At 39.9% G+C, this 12,308-nt stretch overlaps 2 protein-coding genes across 4 annotated transcripts in view; both read right to left on the bottom strand.

Moving 5' to 3' along the window:
- Positions 1-12,308, bottom strand: part of LOC146679701 (protein NLRC3-like) — a 44,051-nt gene that overhangs the window by 6,591 nt on the left and 25,152 nt on the right. Inside the window, exons 3-7 of the mRNA XM_085450168.1 lie at positions 10,353-12,150; positions 8,993-9,166; positions 8,606-8,779; positions 8,256-8,429; positions 2,758-2,931 (exon numbers count right to left, since the gene is read on the bottom strand). Of these exons, the coding sequence (XP_085306294.1) occupies positions 2,758-2,931; positions 8,256-8,429; positions 8,606-8,779; positions 8,993-9,166; positions 10,353-12,150 (2,494 nt within the window). The remainder of the gene's footprint in view (positions 1-2,757; positions 2,932-8,255; positions 8,430-8,605; positions 8,780-8,992; positions 9,167-10,352; positions 12,151-12,308) is intronic.
- The window catches only part of LOC146679702 (protein NLRC3-like), a 230,715-nt gene that overhangs the window by 195,209 nt on the left and 23,198 nt on the right, over positions 1-12,308 (bottom strand). The window lies entirely within an intron of this gene.

The raw sequence follows: 12,308 nt of genomic DNA, 5'->3' as shown, positions 1-12,308 counted from the left end.
CATTTGCATTACAACGATGTGAGGAGTTAACGCTAAGTATGCTGTCATTAGTGGCTAATTCTAATTAGGGGTGAATAAATATTACCAGCTAATGCTAATATCGTATTCTCTTCCCTTTTAACAATGTGAGCAGCTAGTGCTAGGTAGGCTGATGCTAGCAGCTAATGCTAAAGCTAATTTAATGTGAATTAGCATCACATTAGTGAGGAGTTAATGCTAAGTAGACTGCCATTAGCAGGTAATGCTAATTTTAGGTGAATAGGAATTGGCAGCTAATGCTAATACCATATTTTCTTGCTTTATAACAATGTGACCAGCTAATGCTATGTAGGTTGCCGTTATTAGCTAATACTAATTTGAGGTGAATTAGCATTATCCCCTTATGCTAACAATGTTTTTTCTTACTTTTTAACAATACAAGTAGCTAATGTGAACACTTTTTTTTTTTTATTCAATTCTAATTTTTCCCTTGCGATGTGAAGAGTTAATGCTAAATAGGATGCCATTAGTGGCTAATTCTAATTTTAGATGAGAAAGCATTAGAAGCTAATGCTAATACCATATTTTCTTGCTTTATATCAATATTAGTAGGTAATGCTAAGTACGTAGCCATTGTTAGCTAATGCTAATTTAGGTGAATTAGCATTATCCACTAATGCTAACACTGTTTTTGCCAACTCTTTTCCCTTGCATTATAACAATATGAGCAGCTAATGCTAAGAAGGCTGCCATTATTAGGTAATGCTAATTATTATGTGTGTTAGCATTATCCGCTGCTGCTAGCAATGTTTTATCTTACCTTTTAACAATATCAGCAGCTAATGCTAACACTACTTTAATTTCAGTTAAACCTACTTAGCATTAATTAACTTCATTTAGCATTAAGAAGTTTTTGCTATAGGCTACCATTAGTGGCTAATGCTAATTTTAGGTGAATAAGCATTGGCAACTAATGCTTAAACCATATTCTCTTGATTTCTAACAATGTGAGCAGCTAATGCTAAGAACGCTGGTTATTAGGTAATGCTAATTTGATGCGAGTTAGCATTACCCGATAATGCTAAAACTTTTCCCTTCCCTTTTAATAATGTGAGCAACTAGTGCTAAGTAGGCTGATGTTAGCAGCTAATGCTAATTTGATGTGAATTAGCATTGTATTAGTGAGGAGGTAATGTTAAGTAGATTGCCATTAGTCGCTAATGCTAATTTTAGGTAAATAGAAATTAGATACTAATTTGAGATGAATTAGCATTATCCGCTTATGCTAACAATGTTTTTTCTTACTTTTTAACAATACGCCATTAGTGGCTAATTCTAATTTTAGATGAAAAAGGATTAACAGCTAATGCTCATACTGTTTGCTTTGTAAGAATGACAGCAGCTAATGATATGAAGTCTACCGTTATTAACTAATGCTAATTTGATGAGAATTAGCATTATCCGATAATGGTAACTCTTTTCCCCTGCATTATAACAATGTCAGGAGTTAATGCTAAGTAGACTGCCATTAGGGGCTAACTCTAATTAGGGGTGAATAATTATTAGCAGCTAATACTAATACCGTTTTCTCTTTTTCCTTATAACAACTTGAGCAGCTAATGCTAATTTGATGCGAATTAGCATTATATTAGTGAGCAGTTAATGCTAAGTAGGCTGCCATTATTAACTAATACTACGTTGACGTGAATTAGCATTATGCGCTACTGCTAATACTGTTTTCTCTTACTTATTAAAAATGATAGTAGCTAATACTAATACTCTTTTCCGTTGGGTAACAACAAAGTGAGGAATTAATGCTCAGTTGGCTGCTTTTAGCGGCTTATTCTAATTAGGGGTGAATAATTATTAGCAGCAAATGCTAATACCGTTTTCTCTTTCCTTATAACAATATGAGCAGTTAATGCTAATTTGATGTAAATTAGCATTATATTAGTGAGGAGTTAATGCTAAGTAGGCTGCCATTAGCAGCTAAAGGTAATTTGAGGTGAATAAGCACTAGTAGCTAATGCCAATACCCTTTTCTCTTGTGTTATAATGATGTGAAACGTTAATATTGTTCTCAAACAACAGAATGAGAATGAAATATTGATTCTAACAGGGCCCATAAACAGCATTAGCTTAGCAGCATTAGCTTATCAGAGTCTCCATCATGGTCACACAAATCCTTAGCGGAGCAAAGTGGCCTACTTAGCAATAGCTGCTGTAGAAAGCAAAGGGAAAACAGTATTAGCATTAGCTGCTAAATGTGCACTTGAGAACAAATCTATTGTGAATTCAGCCGTGAATGTAGTGTTTCCAGTAAGCTTCCATTTCCAAATGTTAGCTGCTCCTGTCTGCCTCTTTGTCACACACACAGACTGAAATGATTCACAGCCTTGTTTCATCCTTCTGTCAGTGTCACTGACTGTCACTGTGACTGTGGACATACAGCATGGGAAACACACACATGGCTGATACTTGTATCTAAAGTTACAAAATGTTGTCTCTGTCCAAATATTACCTAACTGTAAGTCTACTTTTAATGAAACTCTCAACATGACTTATCAGTTATCATTAATGTTCCTGCAAACAGACTCCTTGAAGACCCCCTACATAAATATCCATGTACTATCCAGCTAGACTAGTGTGTCTGTCCCTGAAAATATTCCTGCATGTGTGATTGTTCATGTCTCATCTGCAGGAAACAAACAGGAAGTGAGTGAAAGACACAGGAAATGATTCCAGCTCTTCCTCCTATATCAGACATTCTCTCCATACCTGAGAGTGTCCAGTCTCCAGCCTGGATCCTTCAGTCCAGCCGACAGAAGCTTCATTCCTGAGGGACCTGGATGATTGTAGCTCAGGTCCAGCTCTCTCAGATGGGAGGGGTTGGAGGTCAGAGCTGAGGCCAGAGAAGTACAGCCTACCTCTGTGATCAGACAGCCTGACAGACTGCAGACACACAAAACAACAATCCATCTGTTATCCATCTCTATAGCAGCATAACTAAGGGATGGTTCAGGGTCACCTGATCCAGCTCGAAGCTTTATCAAAAAGGAAAGTTTGAAGCTGATCTTCAAAGTAGAGAGGGTGTCTGTCTCCTGAACTCAAACTGGGAGCTGCTTCCACACCCAGTCCAACATAGCCAGGCTTTCTTTGCTGCTTTGACAAAACCTCAAATCCCAGTCAGAGATGGTGAGCATCATCACAGTGATGATCATTTCTCTGTTAACCCAGGCTTTCTGCTTCAGGATCTGTGCACGCTCACAGAACAAGGAGACCTTTAAACATCATTTCACTAAATGGATGGACTGAGCTCAGCCTACAGATGAACTGGATAAATAAAGATTTGACCTCAGTGTGCTCAGTGTTCCTGTCTATTCCTAACATATTCCTAACATGATAGCTGCACTTTAGAGCTCTAAAACTGGAACTGACACATATTTAAACTCCACATGTTACTCAGTACATTCAGTTCTGACACTCGCCCACAGTCCAACAAAGGAAACATGGAGATCACATCAGTTTGTCACCAAAGTCTAATTATTCCAGAGGGCAGTGTTGATACAACTAAAGTTATTTTTAAGCAAAGTTGAGTTTTTTATTGTCGCAGTACTTCATGTCTGAAGTATCACTTAAATGCATTACACGCTGTTGATGGCAGCAAACAAACCACCCAAACAAACAGAGGTGGGAGGCTTGGGCAGACTACGTAGGATCAGCTTGTGGGAGGAGTCAGGATAAAACCAAAGAAAGACAAGCTAACAAACGCCACAGTGAAGTGAGTAGCTACAAACTGCAGGCCGATTAGTGTTGTTGAAGAAGTCGGTCTGAGGAACGTTCTTAGGATCAACAAATGACGGCATGTATGAGCCTCCCTCAAGACGCACCATCACAAGAAGAACACATGAGCTGTAGAAAAAGGAGAGACTATGAAAGCCACGGCGTTACAACGTGCACCAGCTGTTGGTCTCTCTGGAGACTACTGGGCGTGGCTGGGTAACCATGGTTACTTGGGAGTTACAGTACATGATATTAATGAAGAGTGGGAGCTGCGTTCTATAGCAAACAATTTGTTATGAGGTAATCAGCTGATCTTAGTTTAACCGGAAGCCCTTCACAATAATTGCAATGCCTTTATTTTGTACAACTACCATCAGTTCGTCTGTACTGATGGTAACTTAAAGTCACACTAATGTCGTTTAGTTTCTATAGTTTATGTAGTGGAAGTATACTACAGTACCCTGATCACTGATAGGACAGATTTATGTAGATATACACCTTTCTGTTTAACATTACTGCATTATAGTGCTGTGATCTTTGACCTTATCAATGGTTATGTTAGCTATACCGACGTATGCATATAACTGGATATGTATCTTATCTATTCATCTTATTTGTCATGTATTTGTATTGTGTACTTCCTTTTTGTAAGAAACCACACACATGATCACAGCCGCAAGAATCAATCAGTGAAAGAATAAAGTGTCTCAAACCAAACCTTAAGCTCTTTATTCCACATGCTGGGATCATTTGGCCTTCAGTGGTGTTCTGGCTGACACACCGGAGTGACCAGAGTGCTAAAGAGTGAATCGGACACACCAGTGTCATCTCTGATATCTCCACTACATTTAATCGTCCTTCAGCTTGTGGCTGCCGTTAGCTGGTCTGCTAGTTAGCTGATTTGCTATTTAGCCGGTGTGCTAGTTAGCTGGTGTGCTAGTTAGCCAGTGTGCTAGTTAGCCGGTTCGCTAGTCAGCTGGTGTGCTGACCAGCGAACCAGTAGGTTACAAGATGAGCTTGTCTGTCTGATGAGCCAGCTCTCTCTGTCTTGGTCATTTTGTCCTTGGGCAAAACCTAACCTACCACTACAACTGTAGCTTACCTCCACCAGTGTGTGAATGTGAGAGTGAATGAATACAGGGAGTGCAGAATTATTAGGCAAATGAGTATTTTGTCCACATCATCCTCTTCATGCATGTTGTCTTACTCCAAGCTGTATAGGCTCGAAAGCCTACTACCAATTAAGCATATTAGGTGATGTGCATCTCTGTAATGAGAAGGGGTGTGGTCTAATGACATCAACACCCTATATCAGGTGTGCATAATTATTAGGCAACTTCCTTTCCTTTGGCAAAATGGGTCAAAAGAAGGACTTGACAGGCTCAGAAAAGTCAAAAATAGTGAGATATCTTGCAGAGGGATGCAGCAGTCTCAAAATTGCAAAGCTTCTGAAGCGTGATCATCGAACAATCAAGCGTTTCATTCAAAATAGTCAACAGGGTCGCAAGAAGCGTGTGGAAAAACCAAGGCGCAAAATAACTGCCCATGAACTGAGAAAAGTCAAGCGTGCAGCTGCCAAGATGCCACTTGCCACCAGTTTGGCCATATTTTGGAGCTGCAACATCACTGGAGTGCCCAAAAGCACAAGGTGTGCAATACTCAGAGACATGGCCAAGGTAAGAAAGGCTGAAAGACGACCACCACTGAACAAGACGCACAAGCTGAAACGTCAAGACTGGGCCAAGAAATATCTCAAGACTGGTTTTTCTAAGGTTTTATGGACTGATGAAATGAGAGTGAGTCTTGATGAGCCAGATGGATGGGCCCGTGGCTGGATTGGTAAAGGGCAGAGAGCTCCAGTCCCACTCAGACGCCAGCAAGGTGGAGGTGGAGTACTGGTTTGGGCTGGTATCATCAAAGATGAGCTTGTGGGGCCTTTTCGGGTTGAGGATGGAGTCAAGCTCAACTCCCAGTCCTACTGCCAGTTTCTGGAAGACACCTTCTTCAAGCAGTGGTACAGGAAGAAGTCTGCATCCTTCAAGAAAAACATGATTTTCATGCAGGACAATGCTCCATCACACGCGTCCAAGTACTCCACAGCGTGGCTGGCAAGAAAGGGTATAAAAGAAGAAAAACTAATGACATGGCCTCCTTGTTCACCTGATCTGAACCCCATTGAGAACCTGTGGTCCATCATCAAATGTGAGATTTACAAGGAGGGAAAACAGTACACCTCTCTGAACAGTGTCTGGGAGGCTGTGGTTGCTGCTGCACGCAATGTTGATGGTGAACAGATCAAAACACTGACAGAATCCATGGATGGCAGGCTTTTGAGTGTCCTTGCAAAGAAAGGTGGCTATATTGGTCGCTGATTTGTTTTTGTTTTGTTTTTGAATGTCAGAAATGTATATTTGTGAATGTGGAGATGTTATATTGGTGTCACTGGTAAAAATAAATAAATGAAATGGGTATATATTTGTTTTTTGTTAAGTTGCCTAATAATTCTGCACAGTAATAGTCACCTGCACACACAGATATCCCCCTAAAATAGCTAAAACTAAAAACAAACTAAAAACTACTTCCAAAAACATTCAGCTTTGATATTAATGAGTTTTTTGGGTTCATTGAGAACATGGTTGTTGTTCAATAATAAAATTATTCCTCAAAAATACAACTTGCCTAATAATTCTGCACTCCCTGTAGTGGGATTGTAAAGGGTCTTTGAGGGTCTCGAAAAGCGCTATATAAATGCAATCCATTATTATTATTAAGAGCATCTTTAGGCCTGACTGTGCTCATCCTTCCTCCAACCTCTCCTTACCAAAGATAACAACTACATCAGTATTAGCTCAATAACAATTTCTGCAATTCAATTGTGGACATTCATTTTTAAACCTTGTGTAAAACGATAAAACCTCAAAGTCTGAGCATTATTCTTTGTGCAAACAGCTCTTGCAGGTTCCCCCGGACTTAGGTTATTTTTATTATTTAATTACTTTCCTTTAAGCAGCTGTTCAGGCTACTAAACTCATCCCAGAAATAACAAGTGACACCATTAATAGTAGAGGTGGGAATCACCATACAACTCGCGATACGATATTATCACAATACTTAACGCACGATACGATATTATTGCGATTTTTTAAAATATTTTGCGATATTTAAATTCTGCACATAAAGGTAAACTTTATCAATATTCATTTTATCTAATATCAAAGTCTCACACTCAGTCTTTCTCTCATTTCAGTCAGTTTTATTGTTGACAAACTGAACGGTTTGTATTACAGTCTAGTCCAACTTAACTGAATGCAACCATCTGGTACAATTATAGCTATTCTGAACTATGCAATTTATGAAAACTATGCAGCCCCTTCAGCAACTGAAGAATTTGAAAGTAAATTTTAAAAAAAATATAATTTTACATTAAATAAAAAAGTTTCAAACTTAATTAAAATTAAACATGTCTTAAATTAAAATAAGTAAACTGTCATGTTTATTGCTGCCAAAAAAAAAGTTAAACACATTTGGACAGTGAAGGAATGTCAGGATTGTTGCTCAGAAAAAGGATCAACATGCTCTGAAGTCAACATGCTCTGACTCCAGAGCATGTTGACTTCAGAGAAAAAATTGTTTGTAACAAAATATCGATTTCTGCTGTCCCTGTATCGATACATTATTAGCAAACAAAATATCACGATACTACACAGTATCAATTTTTTCCCCCACCCCTAATTAATAGTGGAGCTAACTTTAACAGGTGAAACTGATTTGACCTATAAGGCTACTGCAGTTACTTCTTATCAGGTTTAGTAGGGAAGACATCTGGATGAGGTAGTTAGTAGTATGTAGTTAGTACCGGGCGACTCCCCTCCCCCACATCGGCACCAGAACCCTGTATTATCTACAGGGTAAGACTGCCTGTTTTATCAAACTATGGCCATTACTACTGTGATCATTTTCAGCCCAGTGTGCCGCTCTCTCTGCTGGGATGAACCACTGGAGCTCACCCAGTCATCCCTTTCTTTCTCTCAAGAAGAAGTGAAATAAATATATTTATTATGTTACGAGTCTAATATTCTTTAAATCAAACTGTAATGAATAAATCAAGCAAGAAGATTTGGTGGCTCCACGTGTTGTAGAAGAAAAGATAAACATCTCATTTTGAGAAATCAGCCTTTAAAATTAAGTACTGTGAATAAAAAACAAACAGCGAGCCAATCAGCAGTCGCCAATATCCTCCTAATTTCATTCACAAAGGAATCAAATATATATATTATGGGCCCAAAGGAGCCTAAATCTTTAAATTAGGCAGTACGTGAAGTATTTTTTTAAATAAACAGAGACATGACTATAACAACTTTTAGTAATTCAGAGTCCAATTATCCACTCAAATGTAAATAAAAGTTCACTTGACAGCTGTAAAAGTTACCTGTTTATACAATAATATAAATCACATTTCAAATGATCATCTGTGGAAAAGTTTGAATCCTGACCTGAGAGTTTCCACTGCACACTGTGAACTCTTTAGTCCAGCGGACAGAAGCTTCACTCCTGAATCCTGCAGGTCAGAGTTACTCAGGTCCAGCTCTCTCAGACTGGAGGACTGGGAGCTGAGGACTGAGGACAGAGCTTCACAGCTTCTCTCTGACAGGTTACAGCCACTCAGTCTGAAAAATAAAAGACAATCTATAAAACAAGTACTCATGTAGAGTTTGTTAATACATTTCACAACATTAAATGTTGACTTTCTATTTTTAAAGGAAACATAAACATACTAAGATACAACATCATATGTATGAACTTTAATTAATAATTCTAAAAACTAAATGTTTTCTGATCTGACCTCAGAGTATTCAGTTTACAGTTTAAACGTTGTAGTCCAGCAGACAGAAGCTTCACTCCTGAATCCTGTAGCATTCTGATACTCAGGTCCAGCTCTGTCAGACTAGAGGACTGCGAGCTGAGAACTGAGGACAGAGCTTCACAGTTTTCCTCTGAGAGTTCACAGATGTTAAGTCTGAAGATAAAAACATGAATAAAGATTGTTGTTAAAGTGTAATCAAGGTGCAATAGCTTATTGTCTTGTGCTGAGCAGGTTAGTAAAACTTCACTTTAACTTGGAAATGAATAAAAATGCTATGAAACAAGGATAACTGGATAAAGACATAAACAAAAACAAACATCAAACACATAAACAAACAGAACTAAACAGAATACAAATTGATCTGACCTCAGAACATTCAGTTTGGCATGTGGACTCTCCACTGCAGCAGACAGAAGCTTTACTGCTGAAGCCTTCAGGCTGTTGGTACTCAGGTCCAGCTCTCTCAGACTACAGGACTGGGAGCTGACCACTGACAACAAATTTTCACAGCCTTCCTCTGAGACGTTACAGCTGCTCAGTCTGTGAGAGAAAGGAAAAAAACAAAAACAAAAAAAAAACAAACAATATATGTGATCAAATTAAATTTGTTTATATGTTGAACCTTTTTTTAATTTTAAACCTTTGAGACTATGAGTGCTACCAGTCCAGTGCACATGATTGGTACCTTGATGGTACCTTGCTCAGGGGTACCACAAGGTAACTATTCGGTGGATTCGACCCCTGACCTTATGATCATGGGGCGACCACTCTGCCTACTGAGCTAATAATTCTGTGTACACTGTCATACAATATTAACTAAAACAATTATTTTAGAAAATTTTAGTAATTCAATAATCATGCTCATTACCTGTGTATTGTGAAGAACACTGGATTTTAAACACTAGCTGTATAAAACTCTTCCTGTTAAAGGTGTGTATAAAGGAGATGAGCTGAAATGCAGACTTCATGGAGAATGTTTGCTGTCAGCATATATCAAAGACAAAGCAGAGATCCATCCAGTCTCTTCCACTAAGCCCACAGAGGGACAGACAACCACTCTCACTCACACCTGCATGAAGTTTAGATCACCAGGTAACCTAACTGCATGTCTGTGGACAGTGGGAAGAAACTGTAGAGGACCCAGAGTGAACCCACTGTAATTCTGTGATAACACTGGTTATGGAAGCCTTACAGTTACATATGGTTACTGACAAGAAACACGACCTTAGAGGCAATTTCAGTAATGAAGACCGAAGTTCTCCCTCCATACAGGATGAAAACATGACAGCACAGCAGAGATTTATATTTAAAAAGGGAGGGTGTGCACTGAAAGTGAGATACAAACTTGAACTTAAATTATGAACATCAGAAAAAGATGTAGGTGAAGTCTGGCAGGTGAAGTTTGTGCTTTAGAATAAAACAACCAAACTCCTGGAGTTGGAGACAAATGAACAAGCTGAGGATAATAAACCTGTCAGAGGGGCTGAAGCATCAGAGCTCATGTTCTTATAGGCTGGGTCTGGATTGTCCTTTGATAAGAGTTACAGAACAAAGTGTGTTTTAGAAATGCTGGAGTGAAACATTAAAACTACCATATATTTACTGAGTGACTGATGATCATTTAATTTACTATTTTAAAAAAATGTTACAGTGCTCTTTGAACTCAGCATTTCTGATTTATTTCCCATGATTTTAACAATGAAGCGATGACAACATGTTTACTCACAGAGCTTTGTTGGAGGCTTTGACCACTGGCAGCATTCTCAGAAGAGCCTCCTCTGAAGCAGAGTATTTCTTGAAGTCAAACTCATCCAGATCTTCTTCTGATGACAGTAAGATGAAGGTCAGAGCTGAGCACTGAGCAGGAGACAGTTTACCTGTGGAGAGACTTCCTGAAGTCCTGTATTGTTGGATCTCCTCCACTAGAGAACGATCATTCAGTTCATTCAGACAGTGGATCAGATTGATGCTTTTCTCTGCAGACAGATTCTCACTGAGCTTCTTCTTGATGTACTGGACTGTTTCCTGATTGGTCAGTGAGCTACTTCCTGTCTGTGTCATCAGGGCTCGTAAGAGAGTCTGATTGGTCTGCAGTGAAAGACCCAGGAGGAAGCGGAGGAACAAGTCCAGGTGTCCATTTGGACTCTGTAAGGCCTTGTTCACAGCACTCTGGTAGAAGTGTTTCTCTGCAGATTCTCCTGTTTCAGACTTCTGGGAGGTTGTTTGTTGTTGTTCCAGCAGATTGAGTCCAGAGTTGATGAAGGTCAGATGGACATGAAGAGCAGCCAGAAACTCCTGAACACTCAGATGGATGAAGCAGAACACCTTGTCCTGGTACAGTCCTCTCTCCTCTTTAAAGATCTGTGTGAACACTCCTGAGTACACTGAGGCTGCTCTGATATCGATGCCACACTCTGTCAGGTCTGATTCATAGAAGATCAGCTTTCCTTTCTGCAGCTGATCAAAAGCCAGTTTTCCCAGAGACTCCATCATCTTCCTGCTCTCAGGACTCCAGTGTGGATCTGTCTCAGCTCCTCCATCATACTTGACCTTCTTCACTTTGGCCTGAACCACCAGGAAGTGGATGTACATCTCAGTCAGGGTCTTGGGCAGCTGTCCTCCCTCTCTGGTTTCCAGCACATCCTCCAGAACTGTAGCAGTGATCCAGCAGAAGACTGGGATGTGACACATGATGTGGAGGCTTCGAGCTTTCTTGATGTGGGAGATGATCCTGCTGGCCTGCTCCTCATCTCTGAATCTCTTCCTGAAGTACTCCTCCTTCTGTGGGTCAGTGAACCCTCTGACCTCTGTCACCATGCCAACACAGTCAGGAGGGATCTGATTGGCTGCTGCAGGTCGTGTGGTTATCCAGAGGCGAGCAGAGGGAAGCAGTTTCCCCCTGATGAGGTTTATCAGCAGCACATCCACTGAGGTGGACTTTCTAGGGTCAGTTAGGATTGTAGTTTTGTGGAAGTCCAGAGGAAGTCGACACTCATCCAGACCATCAAAGATGAACACAACCTGGAAGTCTTCAAAGCTGCAGATTCCTGCTTCTTTGGTTTCAGTAAAGAAGTGATGAACAAGTCCCACCAAGCTGAACTTTTCCTCTTTCAGCACATTCAGCTCTCTGAAAGTGAATGGAAATATGAACTGGATGTCCTGGTTGGCTTTGTCTTCAGCCCAGTCCAGGCTGTATTTCTGTGTTAAGACTGTTTTCCCAATGCCAGCCACTCCCTTTGTCAGCACTGTTCTGATTGGTTCGTCTCTTCCAGGTGAGGCTTTAAAGATGTCTTCTTGTCTGATTGTTGTTTCTGGTCTGTGTGGTTTCCTGGATGCTTTTTCAATCTGTCTGACCTCATGTTCATCATTGACCTCTGCAGTCCCTCCCTCTGTGATGTAGAGCTCTGTGTAGATCTGATTCAGGAGGGTTGGGTTTCCTGCTTTAGCGATGCCCTCAAACACACACTGGAACTTCTTCTTCAGGGTGGATTTAAGGTTACGCTGACAACGTCCACTGGGAGTTCCTTTAGAAATAAAGAAAAAAATATATATTGAATTTAAGTACTTATCAAGGGTACATGACCATTTCTTTCCTGCCCAAATTAAGTGCTTGTGAAGAATCAGGTCAAGTTCTTGCAACATTATGAAATTTTAGTTTTTCCATTAGCTGATATTATTTATA

The sequence above is a fragment of the Copadichromis virginalis genome, unplaced genomic scaffold, assembly GCF_057382275.1.
Source record: "Copadichromis virginalis isolate Kocher_CV1m ecotype Utaka unplaced genomic scaffold, C_Virginalis_male_GT1.1 unmapped_scaffold_1, whole genome shotgun sequence".
Taxonomy (NCBI): domain Eukaryota; kingdom Metazoa; phylum Chordata; class Actinopteri; order Cichliformes; family Cichlidae; genus Copadichromis; species Copadichromis virginalis.
The sequence above is the reverse complement of the archived record's forward strand: the minus strand, read 5'-3'. Positions and strand labels throughout refer to the sequence as shown.